This window comes from Heptranchias perlo, chromosome 1 (assembly GCF_035084215.1).
Source record: "Heptranchias perlo isolate sHepPer1 chromosome 1, sHepPer1.hap1, whole genome shotgun sequence".
In the NCBI taxonomy this organism is placed as follows: Eukaryota; Metazoa; Chordata; class Chondrichthyes; order Hexanchiformes; family Hexanchidae; genus Heptranchias; species Heptranchias perlo.
In genome coordinates this window covers 39,284,780-39,311,888 of record NC_090325.1, presented here as the reverse complement: position 1 = coordinate 39,311,888, position 27,109 = coordinate 39,284,780, and the positions used below count along the sequence as shown (strand labels likewise).

The window sequence follows — 27,109 nt, the reverse complement described above, 5'->3', positions numbered from 1 at the left end:
CCACAAACTACTGTGAAAACTGAGACAATGGGCACAATTTTAATATGCCAAAGGGAAAAGTCCGGTGGGGGGTGATTTGCAGGCGTCAAATCTGGAAGGGAAGTGGGCGGGTTGCAATCGCAACCCTAATAAGGCCAATCAAAGCCTCTTCCAGGTTTTGCGCCCGACAGCCAGCCTGATTGACAGGCTGGTTGCCAACAGGAGCTGCACATCCGAGGGGGGGGGGCGAAAGAGAGAGAGAGAGACCTCATCAGCAGTTAGGATAGAGATGGTGGTGGGGGGGGCGCGGGGGGGGAACAAAGATTAGAGTGGAGACATTGGACGTTGGGATCAGAGGGCGGACATTGGACATCGGGTTTCACCAGGTGTGAATGGGAAGCCATGGGAAAGCCGCCCATGTAACGTTAAAATATTTTTAACTATCCAATACACAAAAAATAAACTACCTCAATGAGGTATATGCTTCTTTAATTATCAGCCCGCCGGATTTAAGTGGGGGTGGGACTTCCTGGTGACTGATATACCCATGCACACAGATTTGCCTGAGTCTCATTCAAAAATGTGCGGGTTCCAGCTGGGATGTCTGCCCGCTCCCAAAAACAGCGATTTTGATTCCCCCCCGCCCCCAACCCAGCCGTTTTACCCTTTTAAAATCGTGCCCAATGTACCCGTTGCATATCTCCACTATTCCTTCATCCTTCATAAAACAATTTATTTTTTCATCTCTAACCAGCTTTCTGTTTTATTTAGCCAACTTTATATCCACACTGCCGCACTCCCTTTATTACCATTTAAAGCGGATGGGATCCGGCATAGCCCAATTCTGAGTTAATATCTTTAGAAAGTATGCCTGGACAGCCAATAATAAAATTTGAAGCCAAATCAAGCAGAGTATGGCTGAGAACTAAATGAATACTTCACATCGGTCTTCACTAGAGAAGTGCCAATGTAGCAGTAAAGGAGGAGGTAGTTTGCAATATTGGATAGGATAAAAATAGATAAAGAGTAGATACTTAAAAGATTGGCAGTACTCAAAGTAGAAAAGTCACCTGGTCCAGATGGGATGCATCCTAGGTTACCAAGGGAAGTAAAGGTGGAAATTGCAGAGGGTCTGGTCACAATCTCCCAAACCTCCTTAGATATTGGGCAGTGCAAGGGGACTGGAGGATTGCAAATGTCACACGCCTATTCAAAAAAGGAGAGAAGGATAAACCCGGCAATTACGGGCCAGTCAGCCTCACGTCAGTGGAGAGGAAACTTAGAGAGATAATAATCTGGGACAAAATTAATTGGCACTTGGAAAAGAATGGGCTAATAAATAAAAGTCAGCATGGAATTTATTAAAGGAAAATCGTGTTTGACTAACTTGATTAAGTTCTTTGATGAAGTAATAGAGAGGGTTGATGAGGGTAGTATGGTTGATGTTGTGTATATGAACTTTCAAAACGCATTTAATAAAGTACCACGTAATAGTCTTATTAGCAAAATTTAAAGCCCTTGGGATTAAAGAGACATTGGCAGCATGGATACAAAATTAGCTAAGGGACAGAAAGTGAACGGTTGATTTTCAGACTGGAGGGAAGTATACAGTGGCGTTCCCCAGGGGTTAGTATTAGGACCACTGCTCTTTTTGACATATATTAATGGCCTGGTTTTGGGTATAAAGGGTATAATTTCAAAGTTTGCAGATGACACGAAACTTGGAAATGTAGTAAACAATGTGAAGGACATGGTGAAACGAGCAGATACATGGCAGGTGCAATTTAACGCAGAGAAGTGTGAAGTGATATATTTTGGTAGGAAGAATGAGGAGAGGCAATATAAATGAAATAGTACAATTTTAACAGGGGTGCAGGAACAGAGAGACCTGGGGGTGTATGTACACAAATCTTTGAAGATGGCTGGACAAGTTGAGAAGGCTGTTAAAAAAGCATATGGGATCCTGGGCTTTATTAATAGAGGCAGAGAATGCAAAAGCAAGGAAGTTATGCTAAACCTTTATAAAAGATTGGTTAGGGCTCAGCTGGTGTATTGTGTTCAATTCTGGGCACCACACTTTAGGAAGGATGTCAAGGCCTTAGAGAGGCTGCAGAAAAGAATTACGAGAATGTACCAGGGATGAAGGATTTCAGTTATGTGGAGAGACTGGAGAAGCTGGGGTTGTTCTCCTTAGAACAGAGAAGGTTAAGGGGAGATTTGATAGAGGTATTCAAAATCATGAATGGTTTTGATAGAGTAAATAAGGAGAAACTATTTCTAGTGGCAGAAGGGTCGGTAACCAGAGGATACAGATTTAAGGTGATCGGCAAAAGAGCCAGAGGCGAAATGAGGAAACGTTATTTTACGCAGCGAGTTGTAATGATCTGGAATGCACTGCCTGAAATGGTGGTGGAAGCAGATTCAATAGTAGCTTTCAAAAGGGAATTAGATAAATACTTGAAGGGAAAACATTTATAGGGCTATGGGGAAAGAGCAGGGGAATGGGACTAATTGGATAGCTCTTGCAAAGAGCCATCACAGGCACGATGGGCCGAATGGCCTCCTCCTGTGCTGTACCATACCATGATACTTTGATACTATGAATTCTAGGAGCATAATTGGCTTCTGAATAACCTCACAAACTTGACTAGATATATAAAAGAAAGTTTTGTGATAAGATCATTCAACAGATATTTTTGCTTTGCAACCTGGTCATGTGCTTTCCCCCAATCCTCAGTTAAACTGTATATCAATCATTTGAAAACAACTATTGGTAAATAGCTATCAGGTTAACAGATACCAGTTCTAATTAAGTATTACTTTCATGTGTAACATTAAGTGGCTCTCCATCAACTGGTGTTAATTACTAATAGATCATTTGTAACTCTTTTGGATAATTTGTATCTATCTTTTGGAAACCAAAGCCTATTTTGGTAACCAATATGGATGCAATCAAGTGTCAGACTTGGCTCAATGGTAGCATTCTTGCCTTTGAATCTGAAGGTCCTGGGTTCAAGCCCCTCTCTAGAGGTTTAAGCATATAATCTAGGTTGACATTTCAGTACATTACTGAAGGAGTGTTGCACTGTTAGAGATGCTGTCTTTTGGATGAAATCTTAAACCAAGGCCCTGTCGTCTCTCTCAAATGCACTTAAATAATCCCATAGTACTATTCGAAGAAGAGCAGTGGAGGTGTTCTGGCCAACATTTATCCCTCAGCCAATACCAATGTAAACACATTATTTGGTCATTTGTCTCATAGCTGTTTTTGGGACCTTGCTGTGTACAAATTGGCTGTCGCATTTCCCTACATTACAACAATGACGATACTTCAAAAAGTACTTGATTAGCTATGAAGCGCTTTGGGACTCCTATGCTCGTGAAAAGTGCTATATAAATGCAATTAATGCCACAAACATGCTGAGATTTTGCTACTAGCAATATACTGGCTGAAGAACTGAGCTCTCTTCCAGCTCCAAAACTGATCCAGAAGATCCGTGCAGAAGTATTCCCTGATATATCAGGAGATGTCAAACTATGGTGCCTGTTTTGTGACATCCATGCAGATTCCACCATTATATGGACAAAAGATGGAGCGATATTGACTAAAATAGAAAGAAGGTAAGTTGTTTGAATGGTTAGTGTTCATTGGTTTTTCTGGTGTTTCACCCTGGAGTGGCCATTGTGTTATTACAACTGCTCTTATAATAACACTAAGACTGGGAATTTCACGGAGCTGCTCCTGCTCAGCCACTATAACTTTGGCAGAACTGCAGCAGAAACCGTGAATGGAGTGTCCACCTCCTTTCTGGTGAAGGTACGATGGCAGAGTGGGAACGGGAGCAGCTCCGAGGAAATTTTCAACCTAAATTAGGTTGTTGAAATCTATTTTTATTTGTTCAAATATTTTATCAGCAGCACAGACTAAAATATGCTGGATTTGTGTTAAGAAATGTTTTATTATAAAGAAATAACTAAATCTATGAGTTATGGAGTATGCATGATCAACTTATGTAGAAGTATTAGATTTTTGAATGTCCACACTGCAGATGTGGTCTGCCAACTCTGAGTGCAATAATTATGGTTTTCTATTGCATGCTGTTGAGTACACCTTTAAATTCCCTGTGCACTAGTGTAATTAAGTGCTGGATCTACTCGTTCTGAATGGGCTTTGTGCTCAGCAATGGTACAAAAAATTATAGAAATACCAACACTTGAATTCTCTATATTCCAAAATCATAGATTGGAAGCTTTACCTAGGATTCAGAGGATAGAACGGGTTGTTGAATTATAATGAAAGGGTCAATGATTAGAGCAGTCCACTGTCCAATTTTCCTTTTGTGCTGCCAGAGCAAATCGTGTTAGAGTAAGAGCAGTTAATAAAATCTTTGGTCCCTGCCGACAAAGGTAATCAAACCCCACTAATCCAGCATATGTTCCACTGAGGCCTACTTGTGGGTGTGATGGGCGGAATTCCCGGGAAAGCCTGGAAACTTCCCTGCACATACCACCTTGATGGAAGGGGGGACTGACAGAAGATCACCAGAATTTAAAGGGTTAGTGCAAACAGAGCAGAACCAGGTTCCACTCCAAATTCCTGCCCGCCGCCCCCCACTCCCACCACCATCCCGGCACAAATCTTGTTTTCCACTCTCTCTGGGCCCACCAATTTCAGGGCTTTTTTTATGATTATTTGGAAGAATTCAAAAATATTTGTCTTAAGCTTTGGTGAAGGATTTCCAAATGCTGAATATTGTATAAATCACTTAATAAGTATAAAAGTTCAGGCCAAGCGATCTTTTTAAAATTGATTCCGGGGTTGTGGATGTCATTGTCAAGATTAGTATTTATTGCCCACCCTTACTTGCCCGAGAAGGTGATGGTGGGCCTTCTTCATTTGCTAGGCCACTTCAGAGAGCAGTTAAGAGTCAACTATGTTGGTGTGGGACTGGAGTCACATATAGGCTAGACCGGATAAGCAATGCAGATTCCTCTCCCTGAAGGGCATTAATGAACCAGTTGGGTTTTTACAACGATCTGACCGCTTCATGGTCACTTTTGCTGTTAGCAGATTTTTTATTTCCAGGTTTTTTTTTAAACTGAATTCAAATTCTCAACTGCCATGGTGGGATTTGAACTCACATTCTCTGGATTATTAATCCAAGCCTCTGGTTTACTAGTTTAGTAGCACAACCATTATGCTTCCATACCCGAACATTCCATGCTTTATCTTTTAATGTCCTTTCTTCTCATCCACATTCAAATAATTTTGCCTTTTGGGGGGCACATGTCTCATATCTTAGTTATACAACTAAGCCTCATTAACAGTTATTAAATGAGATGAAATTCAGCTATTGTCAACAACATTTACAATCCATGTATGTTATGAGAATGCATAGTTTTATTTTGTGTAAACTATTTTAAAATTTATTTCATATACAAATGTATCTTTTTAAAAATGTAGTAGCTTTAACTATCTTCATTCTGTGATCTCCAAACGATGAGAGCGCACTTTAAGAGTGCAAATAATTAAACTTTAATACTGCATATCCATTGTACATCCTCTAGTATGTCACATTGTAAAGAGTAATTACAATCACGTGTTACTTGCCGCAGCATTTCTAAACCTTTATATTTGTTCAAAAACCTAAAACTACAAATTTGAGAAAATAAGGAAAAAAACAAAATCTGACAAGCAGAATCTTTTTTAGAAATTAAAAAAAATTCCATTCCATTCCATGCTGTTATAAACCATTCCTACCATCACGATTATAGTTATCAAACTTTACCGTCCCAACTGTTTTCAAATTGTAGCGCAGGAGATGACAGCCCAGTCTCCTTGGCAATAGTTCAAACTACTAAGAAAGATCGAGGGTTATATCAGTGCTCCTTGAAGAATGTGTATGGAAGTGTGTCCTGTGAGTTTGACTTCACCACTGAAGGTATCAGAAAAAATGCCAAATACCAGATTATTGTTTTACAATAAAATTATGGAAGAGGTGCACATGGAATGATAATCAATTTGTCTTTACTTCTCCAGTTCTGAATGAGCTTCTTAGTTATCAAGTTATTAAAGGTATTGCCTTTTTTATGTCTAAAAATAACATTGTGTATGGTTTATGTAAACTCTTTGCTTGCATATGATATTACAAATAAATATAATTGAATACATTTTACTATCTGCCTTAAATAAGCTGCAAGCTACGTATAAACTTTAAATATTAGAATATTTATTTGTTTAATATAAAATATTACAATTCAAAGCACTGTTTTGACATTTTACAGAATTTTGGACAAGTGAGTTTAAAAGAATGGTGGTGTATGATTTGAAAAAGATACATTATTGCATACATTCATTCCACCTGAATTCACTGATTTTAAATAATTTCTTTTAAATAACTAGGGCAGAGCATCATCGAGCCAGCCAATCCTAATGACCTTCATACTATCCCTGGGTCAGTGGCAGGTGAGCTATTGTCTCCACTGTGTGTAATGTGATGCCTGTAATACACCGTCGTACCGCAGATGAATGAGAGTACAGAGTAGTATTTGCTACAGTCCACCCACATCAAAATGGTTGAGTGCCGTGGAGTGCTTCTGTGCTTTTAATTATTTTTTAAGGAAAACAGCATGGACTAATTTTAATACACATATATGCACATAAACTTTGACTTGGCAGAATACTGGTAGTAGAAGCACAGTATTTTAATCTGGCACTTAAAAAGATGTTGTGCTTTTTGCTGGATTTTTGTGCTCATTAAGGTAGAGTATGTCAGTGGTAAATAAAGGTATAGTGTTCCACTCTTGGAGCACCTTATAGCAACATCACACAATGTGCATGGAGGTTTGGTATAGCCCAAACAAACAGTAAAACTCACTGTACTCTGCCCTAATATTTTATCTTAACTCCAACCTCTAAAGACCATCTCTTGCTCTACCAGTGTGATTTCTTTCATTTCCTGCACCAGGCTTATGGCTTCTCTGAGAGAGATTGTCAATTTAGAAATAAAGAACTTACATTTATATATGCCCCGATTTTAAAAGAGGGGGGTGGGGTGGGGGGTACAGTGCACGCAAGATCCAAATTGGGCGGTGAAGCCCGGAGTCTGGGGATGTGGAGGCCTGGCCAATCTTAATACCTCGGCCTCATTACCATAAATTTTTTCAGTGCCCCCCCCCAATCCCGGCCAGATCTACTACCTAGCCGGCAGGTGAGTGTGTGAATTCGGTGGCAGGAGGCCGTGGGAACGGTCCGGGCAGTCAGTTAAGTGGCAAGAGGGGCTCTGGATGTGTTCGGAGGGGCCAGGACAAGGGAGGCCGAGGCTTCTTTGTGGAGCACGCAAAAGCACTCCTGCCCCTCCTGGCCCACAAAGAAACCTAAGAAAAAAGGTAATAATTTACCTGCTGGGCCGCTTCTGACTCACCATCCGGCTCCCCGGCAGGTCTGGCCTGACAGGGAAGACATCACTACTCTCCTGCTCAGGCCTCCAACTAACACCGAGATCGAGTCCCAATGACTTCATCAAGATCCAATCTGCATATTTAAAACAGGACCCCGCCGCCTTCCTTCGCGCTTCCTGCTCACCTGCTCAAAAAAGCAGGTTAACATCGGGACATGACGGGAAGGCAGTAGGATCAGAGGGAGCAAGCTGCTTTCCTCATTTTAACTGCCTCCCAACCTGGTTTCTACCGGGTGGGGGAGTTAAAATCGAGGCCATGGTGTCTAATCACGTCTCAGGATGTCAATATAATGAATTATTTTGAATTTAAGCCTCTCTTGCTATATATCTGTAATTTAGTGTAAGTTAGTGCTAAATTGTAGACAGTTTTGTACTTGTTGACCCACATCCAGTAGGAACTAGTTTGGGACTGTATGTACTCATTTGACATACTGTTGGCAGAGAGAGGGTGGGCCTCCATCTCATCAGTCTGAGCTGGAATTTAAACCCAAGGCAACAGCTGCTTGATTGAGAGAAGCAAATGTTAAGCTGATGAATCAGAAAATATGGAATCCAAATTGTTAACATCTGATGAGAGACTGGGATTACCTCTCAGTGGTAGATTCAGAGGAGGGGGAGGGGGAAGTGGAGGTGTTGCCTAATAAACTCTAATATGCTGCACTATGAAGCAAGCCTAAACTGAGAGTGTGCTATGATTGTAATAATTGCTGAAATATCCCTGATTGAGAATTTTCACTAAAGAGATCATAGTAAAAAACATTTAATATTACAAGGACTACAGCTTACAAATTACTATGTAGGGTACATTAGGGTACAAATCCTTGATGCATGTATTCATTCTAAATGGATTGAAGTCTCCATTAAAACAGATGACAAAGGAATGTCATGCTATTGTGTGGCACTCGTATACAAATAGGAATGTACTGGAATGGAAAAAACCATTGCGGTCAATCCAGTTAGTCCCAATTCTAGGAAATATCATATCCCAATTTATCGCTCATACCCCTCCATCAAATCTAGTAACTTCTAGCCCTATATTACTTTTACAAGGAATATTTACTTTCATTACTTTGATTACAATACAACAACAATTTGCATTTATATATCGCCTTTAACGTAGTAAAACGTCCCAAGGCGCTTAGTACGATAGGAAATAATGGTGTTTTTGCTGGTACCAATATTGCACAACATAAGATCCATGGCCATCATGCCTTGAGCACACTTTACAATTATACAGAAAAGCTGGCCCACCAGTAGTTCTGAGAGTCCAAAAGAAAACAGGGACATTCCACATTGCCCAGTTGCACATATGGTGAGAGTCCTGTATAAAGATACAGTTCCTGGATGACTTGAAACTGTAACTGCCACTGGACAAATTTAATTCAGTTCTTGGTATCCCAAGAACAATAAATTCCAACATTAATGTTCATGAAATCACATGTTGCTGACTTACACGCTTCACATAGTTTATTATTCTGTAGTGGTAAATGGAATTTGTTGTAGTTTGTGAGTTTAATCTCATATTCAAAATTCTTTGCATTTTTACCACACTTACTAAAATTAAAATAATGAAGTGAAATGAATCTTAAATTGGGAAAAGAGGAAGAGAAATGAGCCCATTTGAGATAGAACATTGGATGAGTATACGCTATACTCCCGCAACCCAAGTTTGAATCCAGCCCAGACTGATGGCTCGCTCTTTGCCAGTTGTAAGGCTTTTAGCTGAAAAGGAAACAGACTCCCAGAGAAGATAGTTGATTCAGGGTGAATGAATACCTTCACAAAGGAGCTGGATTGGTATCTGTCGAATAGGTACATTGAGAGTTATAGAGATATCAGTGAAACACTTCATATTCTCCTAGGAGAGGTAGGAGAATGAAATTGATGTTTCTTAAAGTAGGAGATCAACAATAGGTGTGGGAGGGAATAATCCTACAGGGACTCTAGATGGAGCAGCTTAAAAAGCCAAATGGCCTTTTCTCACTCTAGACTTTCTTATGATCTTAGGGATTAGACATCAGTCTGCCATTAAAAAACTGCCTGTAATTTTGAACTAATTAACACTAGATTGGCAATCTCAATCAGACAAGCCATAAAGATAGCTGGTGTGGAAAAAGAAAATATCATCATTGGTTTCATAATGTTACATTTTAAGCACATTGATAGGAAATTGTTTCCTGTCTTTTTGGTCAGCCAAGTGTCTAATACACATTTTCAAATCAAGCCACTGAGAAATCCAGACAGATGGAAGGCTAAATTCACCAATCCTGCAATTAAAGGGAGCCTGGGTCAGATATAGGACTACAATACCGTATTGCCGATTCTCCAACTCAAGTTCCCTTCAAGTGGATCAGTGAATTTATCCTAAAGTTTTTGTTTGCCTGCTGTTGAGAGTACATTCTTTGTCCATAAGGATATCCCTACTCACTCCAAATCCAGGGAGCTTAGGCAGCAGTTGGCAAGAGCCAAGTCTTAGTGACATCCAAGTATATGCAGAAGTACTGCTAGAGTTTAATCAGCTAAAACCATTAGGTTTAGAAAGTTATCTGGAGCTGTGCAGAGAGAATTCCAGCTCCCAAGTTCCATCAATGAGCCAGGAAGGCTGATCAAATAACAATGCCAGAGTGATGCATGTCTTCCTGATTCAGGTATTGGACTCCTGAGTCTAGCATGGAGGGTTCTGATCTTCTATCACCATCAGTCTCAGAGAAACCCCACTTACCTCCCTTTCTCCCAAAGATGAGAGCCATTAGATCATTAGGCAACCGACAAGCATGAGTTTAAATCCTTAATAGGTAGCCCGCTGGTACCAAGTGCTTCTCATGAGTGGCATGTTGAGCAACATAACTTACTGTAAAATATGAGTGTATTACCACCATCGTCTTGTCTTCAACTTGACACAACATGCCTCATTGAATGATGCAGTTCGGCAAGTAATTGCTGCTGAAACTCTACTTGCCTAACTGCATCAAGTTCATTGCAGGCACCAAACCTTTGATATATGAGCATGTGGTCCCATACCTGACCTGACCTTCCAGCTGCTGTCATGCCAAGCTTTACATCCTCACCATGATGATTTAAAAAAATGCAGGGTTTAGTACAGAAAAAACTAACAAGTCCCTCTTGTATAACATTAAACTTGAGAAGATGCTGGAGCGTCTACGGGTATCATCGCATACCCCAGGCCTGTAGTACAATAAGAGTGAAATCCTCAATGGCAGAACCACTCATGATTTATTTTTGTTCACCTCATGTTAGACAAACAGCTTACAGTGTCATAGTCAATACCTCAGATTACAATAACATAATTTTCTCACTCTTTTTTAGGGGAGGAAATTGAGTTGTTACAACCCATAGTTGAAAAGGAGCTCATAAATGAGTGTAATTTTGATGACAAGATGTGTGGCAGTATTGCAACAGAAGAATTACATTTTGGTGAAGGATTGCACCGAAAAGCATTTCGGACTAAAGTTATTTATGGCCTTGTACCTCTGTTTGATCCTGGACACATTTGTGTCTTAAAAATTCACAATTCCATCGCGTATGGGACCAAAACAAACAATGAGGTCATACAGCGGAACTATATATTGGCAGTACAGGTAAAATATACAGACTGACAGAAGGAGGCAGCTCCTTGAAATACTCTGTATGAATCATGCAAATGTACTTCAATAAACTTTTTTAGCCTGCAATTAAAAATGATCAATTATGAACTCAATGTCAAGCTAGAAAAATATTAATTGTACAGTACATTATATTTATGCAATGTTTTTGTGTCTGAAGCCTCAAGCACTCACATTTTTTCTCTCACAGAATTTATCTCGGATATTCTCTCTCAATCTGTCTCTCACACAGTTTCTCTTCTTTCACAAACACATAGGAGCTGATTTCCATCCCCTCCACCAGGTGGGAATGGGATGGTTGTGCAATGAAATAGCAGTACTGTACTTACTGCCCCATTGTCACTGATAACTGAGTCACCACCATTTTGTTTGGGGCCTTGAGATGGCGGCCCAGGCATCTGCCGGAAACAGGCAGGAGCCTCGTTGCCCGTGAAAATCAGGGAATGATGTCAGTAGGACCCCGATGCAATTTTGAAGTACCAATGGGCGGAGCATGCACCCTGCTCGCTGTACCCATTAGTTCTTTCCGTTGATCGGCCTAACCAGCAGGCCTTAAAGTGAACTCTGTTCGATGCTCCAAAAAAGTTGAATAGCTTATTTACATTTGTGCTCCTCCTGACCCTACAAAAATCAACCCCTGTGATGCACGAGCCTCCGCAGCCCTCCCTTGAGATGGATTCCCCCTCCCCCTGTAACCTATCTGAACCAAATTTACCACCCATTCCACTCATCAAGCTGCTCCTAATTGAAAATTGGTCAGGCCTCAGATCGTTACCATTAGGCGGGTGGGCAGGTGGTGCTCTTGCTCCACCCTTCTCCCACCCGACATACAGCCCTCCACACAGATACATACATACAGAAGCCCCCGTTTGAACCTAACGCACCCGGTGGATATGGGATTGACGTCCGTTTTACACCCAGCCCAATTTTATGCTCCATTGACTTCAAGTGTTATAGAATATAAAAGCTAAGAGGCAATGAATGATAAGCCTTTTTAAAACCTTCATAAGACCTCAGTTAGAGCACTGTGTACAGTATTGACTTCACAATACAGGAAGAATATTGAGGCTTTAAAGAGGGTACACAGCTGAAATTTAAGACATTTAGAACAGAGTGCAAGAGAAACTTCTTCACACAGAGATGTGAGGCTGTGGAATTCATATCCAGGGTTAGTGGTTGAGGCAGAAACTATGTCAACATTCAAGATTCGATTAGACAGGTGGATGAAGGAAAAAGGGGTTGATGGGAACAGGGTGGGTTAATGTGATTAGAACTATTTTCTCACATGGAGGGTAAATGTCGACATGACAGGAGAGGCCGAATGGCCTTTTTCCATGTTGTAACTTCTATACATATTCTTATGTGTGAAGATGTTGCTTTATTTTCAATTGATAAAATATTACTGATGGGGATGGTGACTATAACTATAGTAAATGTATTACAAATGTCTGTTTCTAATACAGTAGAGTAAAACAGTGTTGTTCCTTTTTAGGAATGCCATGTACAGAATGCTGCTCGGCAATATGGCAATATGTTTTCAGCGGAGGGGACATTATTAGAAGGCTTTGGGGAAGCACCTGAGTGAGTAAATGTGTGTTTTGCTTGTCCTGGCCTTAGCTCCCCTTGTCTGTGCTATAAAGCCAGGTTCTTATTGACATTACTGTACATTCTGAAAATTGAAGTGAGCATTGTAATTAGAATTACCATATCATAATCTCTGCTATAAGAGTGCATCTGTATAAGCAGAACTCTCTAATAGGAGAGTTTTGCCATGATTTGTAGTTATCAGTGATTATTTCATGGGGGGTGATTTTAAACCCCAAGAGCGGGTGGGTTGGGGGCGGGTGGCAGTTGAAAATAGTTGTTTTTTGGGTCGCGACCACAACCCGGCTTTATTTCTGGGTTTAACATCAGCGCATAAAAGTACAGGCTTCCCACTGGGAATGCAAAGTCCGAAAATTTTGCGGTTGCGACCCAAAAAAAAACCTACTTTCAACTCCCAGCCACCCCCAACCCACCCATTGTTGGGGTTTAAAATCACCCCCATGGTGTCTAGCTACTTACTGTAATTTTAAAAAAAATTTTTGATTAATTGTGTGCTCATCAATGTGAGGTAGTTCTGTTCTGGAGGATGGAACACATTCCAATTTCAGGGTCACTGAGACCAATTGTAGTGCACATACTGCCATCCTGGTTGAGATCAGCTAACTCAGCACAGACTGGGACTGAACCCGAGACCTTCTCGCCTATATGGCTCAGTTACACATTGCAGAGCAATTCCTTTAATAATCATGCTGATTTCTGAATTTATAGTTCACGTGCTTTAGTTATTATAACTATATAACAAATGTTTTTTTGTTACCCAGCAGGCAGGAGGTACATATCCTATATCCCCAGGTGTTACACAATCATGTTTCTTTTCCAGAGTCATTCCCATATATCTAATTCATCGCCCAGCAAACACCATCCCTTACGCAACAGTAGAAGAGGAACTAATAGGGGAGTTTGTTAAGTATTCGGTGAAGGATGGCAGGGAGCTGAATGTTGGGAGAAGAGAATCTGAAGTTGGGCAGAAATGCTGTACATTCCAGCACTGGGTGTATCAGTGGACAGAAGGAAACCTCCTTGTTACAGATATGCAAGGTAAAGATAAAAGATTGCTTTGCAACCACTTAAAAGAGAAGATGCATACTATATATGTATTCTAGAGATGAATAGGTTGGCCAGTGTCTGATCTGGTGATACAGTTTAAGTATACCAAATGATCCAATATCAGACCAGAAATTAAAGGACTATTATAAATATCATAGAACCTTACAGCACAGAAGGAATGCATTCCAGATCATAACAACTTGCTGCGTTAAAAAAAAACCTCATCTCTGGCATATATGCCATCTTATCCCAAAGCATGTGTCATTGCTTCAATCATGCGAGTTGTACTGTACATTTTGTCTGATGAGAATTTTCAGCTCCTTGTCACCATTAAAATTTAATCAGCGTTTGGACCCAGCTGAGCAGAGCCTTGATTATACATATAGAGCTCTGTCTTCCTGGCCAAAGAGGGATATGGAGTAAACAGTGTAAATCAGGCCTGACAGCTTGGTATCACTTTAAACAGGTACCAGTCTCAAACCAGTATTTGTCGTATAACTGCGCCCTAACTAAACTCCCAGGATACACATGTACTTCTACATTGTTGGGGCCAGCTAATCACAATGTTTCCATAAAAACTTGCTCATGCTCTCGTGCATCTGTAGTCATTTCTATTAAATTGAGGATGGACCCAAGCTTTATGATGGGCCAGAATTTGCTGTCAAAATAACAGTGAGGCTAAAGGCACTTGCCGTTATTTATGCGCAAATGGTACAGCAACTTCAGGCAAGGGGCAGATGCGCGGTTAAACGTGGATATCCAGATGTTGCTGTCCGAGATGTGCCGATCCGCCATTAATTCCGCGAAAAGGGCATCTCGCTGTCTGCCTCACCATTGAAATTCATGGAATGGCGTGAAGTTGCTGTATTTGCATGATAGAGACGAACTAAACTTGTCACAGAAAGTTAAGTCATGTCATTTCAAGTGTAAATATCCATTTAACGACATAATAAGTGGTTAATTACTGCCAATCAACCTCTCTGGCACTGAAAATTAACTACTACACGTGTGGAGTCTCATTCCTTCAGGTTTTAATTGATGTTGGAGATTTTAAAAATGTAAAATTTGACATTTAAATTTTTATTTTTACTTTTCCTTTCTGTTTTTTTTTCTCTCTCTTAATCCAATCTTTCTTTCTTTCTCTTTATTCTTCTTTCTGTACCTGATTTGACATTGAATTCACCCACTCTAATTTACACTTCCTTCTCAGTCCTTGCGCTGGTTATTTCACAATCCATCAATCCAATTGGTTAAGGAGATACACAGTTGCTTGCCCTGTTCACTCAGGTCCCAGATGCCCTGTTTCCCTTGCTGTGACATTATCAGCTCGCACTTTCAGCAACTTACCACGCAAAAAATTTAGAAACCTGAACATGCAAGGGCAAGTCTCACTAAAGGAAAACACCATTAGATGACCTGCTGCAGCAAATTATGGTCCAATGTGTCAGAATTACTCTAAAAGACAATCAAGTTATAGGTCAGTTAGGAAGCCACAGACGTTAAATCTAGTCTCTCAATCTGTGACAGTGACACATGTACTATAGTAATAATACTATACTATACTATACAGTGTGCACTACATTTTATACTTCACATAGTTACTTCTTGGCTGCCTATTTACTAAAATAAAATTGGAAAAGCATAAGGGGTCAGTCAGTACCTGAAAGAGAAAGTGAAGTTAATATTTCAGTTAGGACCCTTCATCAGAGTTCTAATGAAGGATCTCACCTGCAGCATTAACCTCCCTTTCTGTTTCTGACTAACTTGCTGTGCATTTCCATCATTTTAGATGTCCAGCATTCACAGATTTTCTTTTTATCTCCACTTATTTAATGACTTTTTCTGCATATTTTACAGAATTTGTAAAAGACATGCTCTTTCCAATTGTTTTTCTGTAGGTGTAGGAATGAAATTAACTGATGTTGGAATAGCAACTTGTAGCAAAGGGTAAGTGAAGAAAACAATGAGCTGCATTATTAAGGTAGCTCATTCTCTGTTGCTAGGCTGATGACATGGTATTGGTAGTAATATTACTGTCTATGACTTGGGGTGAAGGCTTCAACCTGAAATAGTAAAACAAGCAGCCACTATGTTATAACTGCTAGCTTGGGTTGAAACCCCAACGTGAATATTATTAACATAATGAAAGTTTTAATTTTGATTATTTCTCATGTTTAAGTTTTTTTTTGTACTTATTGATTCAGGAATTCCCTCACTTTCATCCGTTTACAGCACGTGTAAGATTGTCATGATACTTACAGATACACAAACACACTGGTGGATCAGATGCATGTATGCTGCTACTGAACTAACAACCCAGATGTTGTGAGTTCAAACCCTACCATGGCAAGTTATGAAATTGAATTCAATAAATCTGATACCGGAAAAAATGACCATGAAAACTCCAGGATTGTTGTAAAAATCCAACTGGTTCAATTATATCCTTCAGCAAAGGGAACCCGCCATTACTACCTGGTCTGGCCTATTTGTGACTCCAGTCCCATACCACATGGTTGACTCTTAATACCCTCAGAAGTGGTCTAACAAACCAGTCAGTTGTAAAAACAATCAATTGCAATTAGTGATGAATGATAAATGTGGATTGCCAGAGTTGTTCACATCTTGAGGAAAGAAAATAAATAATTTTGAATTTATTTAGAAAATATGCACTCCACCTAAATCTGGGTATTGTACAACTGGTAAAACTTTATTTTTAACCACACAGTTTTTATTTAATGAAGGAATTGTAGATTTACAGTTGACAAAGATGGCAATCGTGCATCTGAACACATTAATCTTTCAAGGAACTATGTAACTGTAGCTCTAAATATTGCACAAAACATGCAACATCTAAAGGTGAAGGAGCTACAAATGGTTCATGATGTCAAACCACACAATTTGCATATCATTGGTAAAATAACAAAACTTATTTCAACGAGGAGAAGTTAAGGCAATTATTTTTTCTGGTGTGAAAAGAGCCACAGGTATGAGAAGTTATGACTGGCGCCCACAATATGCAACAGTGCACTGCCAGTAGTGTTTTTCTCCCCCCCAAGGTCCAGACAGTTACAGGTCGGCCCCAAGGCAGGTACAAAATGCCAACTCCCATTAAAACCATTGAAGCTGCTTTGGGATGCACATAGCTTACTTCTGTGACCTGTGGTACCAGAGTGGCACAGAAGGAAAGCACAGACAATTGACACACCAGGTCTCCACAAGAATAAAAATAACATAAATACCAAAGAGATGAATAGTACAAGGTAGAGTGGGGGTTAAATTCGATAACCCCCGAATCCGGGCACGATTAACCAGCGCCCAGGCGTTGATATGCAGGCAGCACGTGAGATTCGTGCTGCCGGCTCATCTCCGTGATTTCTACGTGCAGCCAGCGCTACCTGTGCTGTTGAGTGGCTTCACGCACCAGCATGGGGCCTGATATGTAGCGTGGCTTGTACTACTTAAAGGCAGCCTGCACCTCTTAAAGGGGAGGTGCACTGTCAATGCAATCGGTGGAGGAAGACAAGTGGAATGGCTGAACCTGCAAGAGAGCGTGCACCGAGGTTCTCTGATGAGGCACTGGAGGCCTTGGTGATGAGGTGGGCGCATTGAGGACCATCCTGTATCTGCAGGGAGGCAGAAGACCCTCCAGAGAACAGCTGCGGAGGCAGTTGGAGGAAGTGGCGCTGGAAGTGAATGCCAGGAGCATTGCACCACCCACGTGGATGCAGTGCAGGAATAAGTTTAATGATTTGACACGAGTGGTCAAGGTGAATGAATGCAAGTGTCAAGTGGCATATCCAACCAACTGCACCACTGCTCCAAACACGACACACCCCCCAAAGCCCACTCACCAACAAATGCTTTCCATCCATACACAACACAGCACGTTGGACGCTGCATCTTACCCTCACATAGTACCAATCTTGGAATCCACATACCCACAACTCTCAGATCACACACACTGGCAGCTATTCGACAATGTCAAGGGGCATGGAGGAATCCAGCTCCAACTTGGCTCAGGGCTTTGCGCAAAGCTTGGAGCCCATCCTTTCCCACATGGAATAGGTGGTCACTTCCATCAGCATACCTGTGGAACCCACCATGATACAGCGTCAGATGACCGATGTCTCAGCTTCCATTGCAGCACAAACAGGTCTGCGTGCTTCATTTGGAGCTCAGACTGCTGCTTTGGAAGCTCAGACTTCTGCTATCATGGCTCTGGCTAGCACTGTGGAACAGGGCTTCCGGAATGTCTTAGCACTCCAGCAATCCGTTCTCCAGTTGATCACCAGGATTGCTGAGCGCTGCCCTGTGCAAGTGGCAGTGGCGCCATGACAGATAAACCTGCTATCCTCTCTCAGGATGGCAGCATTCCTGCTCCCACCCCCACCATTCCGCCAATGCCCTTGCTATTGCCTGTCAGCCAGCCTGGCCAGACTGTGCAGCACATGCCGAGATGGTGCAGTCTGAAGCCTGGCCCACCCAGCCCAGAGCTGCTCGAGGCCGTCCTCCAAGGCCATCTGCACACTCCTCAATTGAAGGTCAGCAGCCTACCACCACCCATGGTCCAGCAACAGAGGATGCACCTCGTAGGAGCACTAGGAAAGGCAAAGGCACACGAACAACAGGCACTAAGGGACTGCACAAGGGTGAATAGTGTAATGTTGTATACATGATTTCATGTGTTGGTTTATAAATTTGTATTTGACGTCGCAGTTGGTGGTGGTTTTTGTTTATGTGATGAGCTGCGGGAGGAAGTAATGTGTAATCATAGGGAGGACGATTGGATGGCCACATGGAAGAGGAAAGGTGGGGAGTGTAGGACTGTTGGTGACTTGGGAGGTGTCGTTGAGGTTACTGATATCGCTCATTAATAAGGTGAGCACACAGAGCCCTGGCAGACAGGGCCTGTGCACATTGTTGTCTCTTTGCCTCTTCCTCCACTTCCTCCTCCTCCTCTGTCTCCTCCTCCTCCTCCTCAGCCTCTGGCTCAGGGTCTTGCCGGATAGGCAGTGGCAAGAGCTGTCCTCTCATAAGGGCGAGGTTGTGCAGCATGCAGCATATAACAACGAATCTTGACAGCCACTCAGCAGAGTACCGTAGGGCTCCTCCAGAATGGTCCAGGCAGTGGACACGTTGCTTTAGGATGCCTATGGTGTGCTCGATGATGTATCGTATGGCCGCATGGCTCTCATTGTAGGCCTGCTCTGCAAGTGTGCATGCGTTCCTGAGCAGAGTCATGAGCCACCTCATGAGGGGATAGCCCTTGTTGCCCAGTAGCCAGCCTTTGACTTACTGCGCCGATTGAAAGATAGATGGGATGTTAGACAGCCGCATAATGAAGGCTTTAAGACTGCTGCCAGGGTAATGGGAATTAACCTGCATGATGCACTGCATGTGGTCGCACATTGAGGGAGCGGAATCCCTTTCTGTTCATGAAGTTGGCTGAGGTGCATGGCAATATGTGTGCAGTCAATGGCAGCTTGCACCATGGGGAAGCCTACAATGCGAGCAAACCCTCGTGCTCACACATTCTGCTTCTCTCTGTCAAGTGGGAATGTTATGAATCTGTTGTGCAGCTTGTACATGCCTTAGTGACCACCCTTATGCAGCAGTGCACTGCAAACTGCGAGATGTTGCACATATCGCCAGCAGTGGCCTAAAGGATCCAGAGCTGTAAAAGTTCAGTGCCACCGTTACCTTCATAGCCACAGGCAATGCTGTCCTTGCCCTGCTCTGAGGTTGCAGTTGTGGCTGCAGAAGTTGACATATCTCCGTCACGACCTCTTTTGTGAACTGCAGCCGTCAGGTGCACTGCTTTTCGCTCAGGTCGAGTTCAGAGAAATGGTCCCTGAAGGCCCTCATTGGATATGGGCTCCTACTCAGTGCCCTGCACCTCCTCCTCCCTCTCCTCACAGCTTGACCTGCTCTGCGTGGCCCCTCTGCATGCTTCCAGTCATGTTCAATGCCCAGCAGGAGCCCTAGCAGACCACCCATGGTTGCCTGAAATCTTGTTCCGCACACATTAATGCCACCAACAGTAATACAGGACCTGCCAGACCATTCTCTTATATACAACTGCAACTTTCTCCAAATATAGGAAGCTTCAACAAACACATACAAATGCATCAGCAACCAGAATCAATAATCCAGCAACTAACCTGCGACACCTGCATGATTCCTTTAAATAGCGCTAATGAGTGGTTCTCCAGACCATCCACGTCATGTTCAGCTGTGCGTGGACTGGAGCGTTGAGTTCCAAAATCATATCTATCTCTTTAAATCAGCGTTGCACACTGATCTAACGCATATTTTCCTTACTTTACACGCTGCTGGCGTTCGTTATCTGTGCGTGTGCAAACGTCTTTACCAAGATGGCGTCCGGTGCACGTTACGCTAGAAGCATGCGCGCGCATTCCGGACGTTATTTTGGGTCCTTAGGGGGCTGCGTAGTGCCTACAAAATGGGCGCTGCATGGCCCAATTTATAGCCCTATATATTGCCATATCCACTTCTTTAAAAAAAAGGAGAGACAAATGGAAGGAACGTTGTGAACAGATGCTTCCCATAGACTTTATAACAAGGAGACACAGGTTCAGATTGGTGAAAGTTCAACTTAACATTGATTCAGGAAGGAGGAACCCACAATGAAAGTTGAAATAAATTTTTAAAACTTACCTTACTGGACTTCTTCTGGCCCTCGATGCAACTCCCAACATCTTTGTCCTGACGGGAGTGCACCACTGCTTCCCTGCTCAAGGCCTCAAGTAAAAATTGCAGTCCGGCCCCAATACCTGATCTGCATATTTAAAAAGGACCCTGCCGGCTTCCAGCGGGTGTCCTTTCTGCCTGCAATTTAAAATTACAGTTGGCTCAATCAGGGCATGAAGCAAGTAGCTAAGTCCCTTGCTCCATTTTAACTGCCCTCCCCCAATCCGGTTTCTGTCAGGCAAGGGAGAGATTATTGTTCCCATGACGCATGTCACACATTGTAGGGTTCCTTTCCAATCTCTGCCACATTTATGGGGGATTGTCAGACCAAGGAAAAACAGAGTGTGACAAACACTTTCCCAGAGGGTAAGCTATTTTGTGGAACATGCATTTCCCTGTAATCTGAATTACAGCATCAGCCAGAGGACAGGTCGCATACTTTCTTAGACTTGGGAAGAAAAAGAGGGAATATTACACTCATTATTTATGGTCATAAGAATTCTGATTTTTAAAATTTTTTAGTTCTCTTTTTTGGAGAGGAGCGGCCAGAAATAATCAAAGGAACTGAAGGGACCATTCTCGCAGATAATGCAAAGTGAAAAATCCATCAATGCTATTCTGAACTTGTGAGGGTCAGGATTTTGCACTTTTGTCTTTTTGGGGGGCCACTGACAGAAAATGGTCAATCTACCTTATACTGAGAAAATAGAAAATTACGCAGAGAGGCTTTGTTGGGCCAGTTTAAAGGAAGGCCGTTTGACTGACCAAGTCACAAAGTGACAAAGTGCAACAGTGCTATTTAGTGGCAGATGTATGGTACTACATGAACAAAATCTCAAGCAATAGCTTCTTAAAGTGGCACACAAGTTTTTTGAAAGACAAAGCTTACTTCTGACCCAATCGAATAAAGTCTAGACCTTCCTGATCTGCACGGTTCAGTTCTACAGAGGATGGTGCATTTACCAGCTGAGCCATTGATGAAGTTACACAATTAGATTTTCCAAAGAAAAACAAATACATGGAACATGTCAAAGGGTAAGTTATTGTTGAAGAATTATCTGTTGCTGTAGTTCAGGTATAAGGTGAGTAAACTGAACCTACGCCACCGACAAGTAGACCTGTTTGTGGCTGCATAAGTTAGGGGGCCTTAGGCAAGGCAGGTCAGTTGTGTATCTAATCTCCTGTTTATTCTCTTCCAGATACAAAGGATTTAAAGGGAACTGTTCTATTTCCTTTATTGATCACTTCAAAGCTCTCCATCAATGTAATATGTACTGTAAAATGATGGGTTTGAAATCTCTGAAAGTCTCTCAACACAAGCCCAAGAGGAATCCACCAATGAAGACCCAAGTGTCACAGCCAACCCCACGCTCGACAAAAAAAATGCCACAGAGTCCACGGAGCACAAAAAGGAGCTTTACTTCTCAGGCAAAGAGCATATCTGGAGAGAAACATCTATAAGCTTTTGAAACATTCATTTCTGCTGCCATATGAGCCCTTGTATCTTATTCATGTTGGTTATGTTGTATCACGTTGTCAATTATGAAGCTTTTTGTCAAACTTAACAATGCAAGTGAAAAAATACAAGGGTAAATTCATCAATCGCACAGATCCAGTAGGGAGCTAAACATGAAGGCAGCACAGGTTAAAGAAACTGCACTATACTGTTGTAGCTATATCTAGGACCCAAGCTAACTTCAAGCTTAGTTCCCCTCTGGGGGCACGAGATCAGTGAATGTACCCCCTATAGTTCTAAAGTATAATAGCTTCAGTGGTAGAGATTGTACTTCATCAAAATACTGTAATCTGAATACAAGCATGAAGAAGTTCCCTATTACCTGCATGGTGTCCGATAAGCAATTATTCTCTCACCTCTCGTCTCCAACCTCTCTCACTTCATTGCTACCTGTTTTGCAGTTATTGATTCTACTATGGTCATTGCTGCACTGAAATTTATTTTCTTGCTCCTTCAACTCATACTACACACTCCTCCTCCACCCAACATCCCCCTGCATTGGAACAAGGATTCATTGTACCATCCCCTCAAAATGCTGGAATTCCTTCCTTCCCTCAGTCTTCCCTTCCTCCTACTTTTTTTTTAAAAAACATTAATTATTACTTATTGATCTATCTTCTCTTTTTAGCCTTTTTGGTATCCTGCAGTATCCAACTTGTCCCTTCACTTAGATTTCTTAATCTAAAAAATTGGCCAAACCAACTCTACCAGTGACTCAGTTTTAAATGAATGTAAGGTTTTTTGTCCATTAAATAGTGGAGTCCTGTAGCAGCATATATGGTGAAAAGTAACTCAGCTTATGATAACATCTTAACTCAATGTTATGTATATGTGGTATATAGTAGGGCCATTATTTTCATTTTGTTGAGTTTATTTTCATTTTCTTTGGAGAATCTCATGTTAAAGTCCAAGATAGAGGGATAGTATGATGCTGTGTGTTAGTCAACTGGGATGGGGTCAGTTTTCATGGAAGCTAATCAGATCCAGTTCTTTCCACCACTTTTCTCGACTGTCCAACATCCAGTCTTTAATGTGCCATAACTCCCTCTACACCAGGAAGATTGAAGCCATCGTTTTCAGTCCCCTTCACAAATTCCATCCCCTTGCCATTAACTTCATCCCCCTCCCCAGGCTGAACCAGACCATACACAACTTTGGCATCCTGTTGTTCCTTAGATGAGCTTTAAATCTCACATTTTTTCTATCACCAATGCTGCTTACTTCCACCTTCACAACATTGCCCACCTCTGCCCATACCTCAGCCTCTCTGCCATTGAAACCATTATACATTCCAACGTCACCCAAAACTCGACTACTCTAATGCTTTCCTTGCTGACCTCCCATTCTTCACCCTCCATAAAGTCCAACTTGCCCAAAGCTCTGCTGGGAGTTGGAGATGAGCAGAGATGCAGTTACGTAGAAAGTGAGAGATATAAATGTAATCTTTTTACCCGAGCAATGCCACAGGAAATCAACCAGTTTTAACTGAAATGAATAGCACTAGTACAGCGTGCTGTATTTTTTTTTTACAAAAGGCGCAGGAAAAAGTAGTTTGGAAATTTCTCATTTACTTACCATTTACGCTCGAGATTTTCAAAGCAACTGTCGGGGTAGGTTTCTGAATATTAATATCAAAATGGATTCTCTGTAACCGGATTAAATGCTGGTTATAAATTCTGCTTTCATGCATAGCCTTGCCACATAGTGCAATCTCTGTTGTTATCACAGTCAGTAGCGAGCAGGTAATTTAATTTTGTTTTGTGCATTGGATAACCTAGTTCTACTGGGAGTGTCCAATATCCAGTGTGGCTTGAAAGATTGCTACTTTAAAAAAAATGAAAAATTAGCATCAAAAAGGGTTTAATAGGTGTTTTTCTACATATTAGTGATTTTTAATAGGTATGAATGGAAGGATGTTGAAAATGTGTGTTAATTACTGTGTTGAACAGTGGACTGAATATTTTTATCAAAGTATTGATGAAGTAAATGAAATTTGTTAAAACTACTTCTGGGTTGTTTTCAGAATCCTAATCAAAAGAAAATGTAATAAATGATATCCTAATCAGTACACGTGATGTAATGTCTTTGCTCATCAATGGTACAGAGTACATACAACCTCCACACTGAGAGCTGTTTTCTGTTTGTTCACTGATTTTCATTTACATGGAATTTCACAGGGGATTTGTTGCCCAATAACTTTGTCGGAAGAGCTTTTTGAAAACATCATAAATTCCAGAGCAACAAAAAGTCATTTAGCCCTACAAGTCTGCAGCGTCCTGACTTCATGGGGGTAATTTTAACTCCCAAGGACGGGTGGGTTAGGGGCGGGTGGGAAGGTAAAAATTGTAAGAATGTAAAACCTGACCCCAACTCACCTCCAACCCTCCCACTTCCGGTTTTAACAGAGGCAGTTCGAGGGGGTGGGTGACCAACCCGCTCTCAGGAGATGGGTCAGTCACTAAAATCTTTTAAGGAGGCTGTGGGTCTCCATTTTAATAGGTTTTTTTATTTTTAACTCCTGGGGGCCAGGATTCCCGGGCTTTTTGATTCTCGCCACGTAAGAGGAGGCGAGAAGGCCCAGATCAACAGGTAAGTGCCTTTATTGCACTGCTTGTAGGCCAGGAGGAGCAGGAGTGCTCCCCCCAGGCCCAACAAGCTCACCTGCCGCAATCCTACACACGAGATCGGCCAACTCCCCCCCACCGATGTCCGGCCCCAACTCCCACCCACCTACCCCCGGTGTCGCACTTACCTGGCATTTGCTCCCCAGCTGGTTTCCCATCCAAACAGGCAGCGAGCCTGTCAATCATACTGCCTATCGGATGGGAAACCTGCTGAAAAAATTTAAAAGACGTCCTGACGTCAAAATCGTCCGGGAAAGCCGTACTTCTGGGTTTCCTGTCCAGAAATCATACCCTCACCCCCGCTCTCTTCATGGCCCTGAGTAAATATCGGGGCCCATGTATCAGTATCCTATCATGAACTTCCCTCTGACACTACCTATTAATACCCTACTTTAGGAAACGCTAATTTCTTTCCCTAACCTCTAATGGGAAAAAAAATCAAACAGTGCTCTTAAATATCTCTATAACCTTCATCTCCCCCCTCCTCTACCCCCTCTCAACATGTATCAATCCAGTTCCTTTTTAAAGGTGCCAATTTACCCCTTAATTAATTATCATCTCTGGGAATCTGTCCACATATCTGCTATCCTGAAAGGAAAAGAAGACATTATTTCTCATCTCTAACCTTGCATGAGGTTTCTCAACTTTGTCTTGTATCCTCTCATCATATGCTCATTATCCAAGGTAAATATCTTATTTACTTCCACCTCATCTATACCTTGCATCATGTTGCAGACCCATATCATTACGCACCTTAATCTTCTTTTCTGCAGTGTAAATAAATTTATGCACTGCAATGGATCTCTTTTCATAACTTAGTACCCTAAGACCTTAAATCATCAAAGTCACTCATCTCTGAACCATTTTTATCTTTTTGAGGCAAGATGACCAAAGCTACATGCCATAAATTAAATAAATAAATAAAAACTAGTATCAGTAATGGTGGCCACAAAACTACCGGATTGTAATAAAAACCCATCTGGTTCACTAATGTCCTTTAGGGAGGGAAATCTGCCGTCCTTACCCGGTCTGGCCTATATGTGACTCCAGACCCACAGCAATGTGGTTGATTCTTAATCGCCCTGTGAAATGGCCTAGCAAGCCACTCAGTTGTACAATCTTGCTCAAGAAGGCGGCTCACCACCATCTTCTCAAGGGCAATTAGGAATGGACAATAAATGCTGGCCTTGCCAGCGTCGCCCACATCCCATGAATAATTTTTTTTAAATTCCAAAATTTGCCTGTACAAATTCAATATAACTTGTTCTGACTTGTAGACCAATGCCCACTAGATGCAACATAATACTCATTTTGCCTTATTAATAACTGGTTCAAATTAAATCATAACATTATGCAGCACAGAAGGAGGCTATTTGACCCTGTGCGAACTCTCTGAAGGAACTATCTGCTTAGCCCTATTCACCAGCCTTTTCCTCATACTCTTTTAATTTTTCTTTCCAAATATTTACCTGTTTATCTTTTAAAAGCTATTATGGATTCTGCATCCACCAATGTTCTGGTCAGGAATTTCATGTCCTAACAACTGTGCCATCTTAATGGAGGCACCAACTGAAAGCCTGGTACTGCATCACAGAAAATGGAGGAAACAGGAAAAAGAATTCTCTCAGCTCGTTCCCACACCAGTGGCAGCTCTGAAACCCACGAGTAAATAGGAGACTCATCATAGATGTGCATACGTGAGACCCAATGCTATGTCTGTTACAAATTTTGGGTCCGCGCTAGATATTTTCTTGGGTTGAGTATCTCCAGCCACTCCCATAAGCAGACTTTGCATACCCTACAATCAAGAGTCTACTTTTACTGCCCAATATCTAGTCAAATGATCGTGTGACCTAGGAAACCATAGAAAGAAGACCCCTTATTATGTGTACTGGATTCTGTGATTTTGCATGTGCCACCATATGCGATTCTTCTACTTCCTGGAAGGCAGACTAATAAGATCTTTAGTGAGATGAGGCCAATTGTAAAACAACAACCTAGTTTATTTCACTTTAAATATATGACTGAACAGAATACTGTTTCACAGCAAGTTTTACCCATTCCCAGTTGCTCCTTGTAACATCGAAAATAATGACTTACACAGGCGTTGTCCCGATAATAGAGTGGAGGCAGAATGCCAGCCGGGGGGGAGGGGCGAATGGGTACGTGGGTAACCTGACCAATAAAAAATGTCCGTTTCCCATATGATCACAATTCAATTGGTGCCACTTAACGTGGCTTCTGGGTTTGCTGTCCGAAAGCTGCGCAGCAGGCGGACTGTGCACCCACATCACAGGCTGTCAGCTGGAGGAGCTCTATTTAAAGGGCCATTGCTCCAAAGGCTTTTGCTGGAGCAAAGACCCACACACCACAATGGAGCAGCACAGGGACAAGGCTGCTGCAAGATTCAATGATGCCTCACTCCAGGTGCTACTGGATGGGGTGAGGAGGAGGAGGGATCTGTTTTACCTGGCAGACAGGAGGAAGTGCCCTGCCTCTGCCACCAAGAAGGCCTGGCCCGAGGTGGCAGAGGAGGTCACCAGC

General features: G+C 42.0%; 1 protein-coding gene across 5 annotated transcripts in view; it reads left to right on the top strand.

Annotated features, from left to right (window-relative positions):
* alpk2 (alpha-kinase 2) overlaps positions 1 to 24,009 on the top strand; it is a 58,209-nt gene extending 34,200 nt beyond the window's left edge. The window contains exons 6-14 of one of the 5 annotated variants that reach the window (XM_067984013.1): positions 3,453 to 3,600; positions 5,794 to 5,921; positions 6,020 to 6,055; positions 6,383 to 6,445; positions 10,767 to 11,038; positions 12,555 to 12,643; positions 13,488 to 13,705; positions 15,613 to 15,661; positions 21,625 to 24,009. In XM_067984013.1, coding sequence (XP_067840114.1) covers positions 3,453 to 3,600; positions 5,794 to 5,921; positions 6,020 to 6,055; positions 6,383 to 6,445; positions 10,767 to 11,038; positions 12,555 to 12,643; positions 13,488 to 13,705; positions 15,613 to 15,661; positions 21,625 to 21,886 — 1,265 coding nt within the window. In that variant the 3' untranslated portion in view covers positions 21,887 to 24,009. Of the gene's footprint in view, positions 1 to 3,452; positions 3,601 to 5,793; positions 5,922 to 6,019; positions 6,056 to 6,382; positions 6,446 to 10,766; positions 11,039 to 12,554; positions 12,644 to 13,487; positions 13,706 to 15,612; positions 15,662 to 21,624 lie in introns of those variants that run through there. The other 4 variants (XM_067984021.1, XM_067984027.1, XM_067984035.1 and 1 more) reach the window with 4 other exon arrangements.
* Positions 24,010 to 27,109: the final 3,100 nt, after the last annotated feature.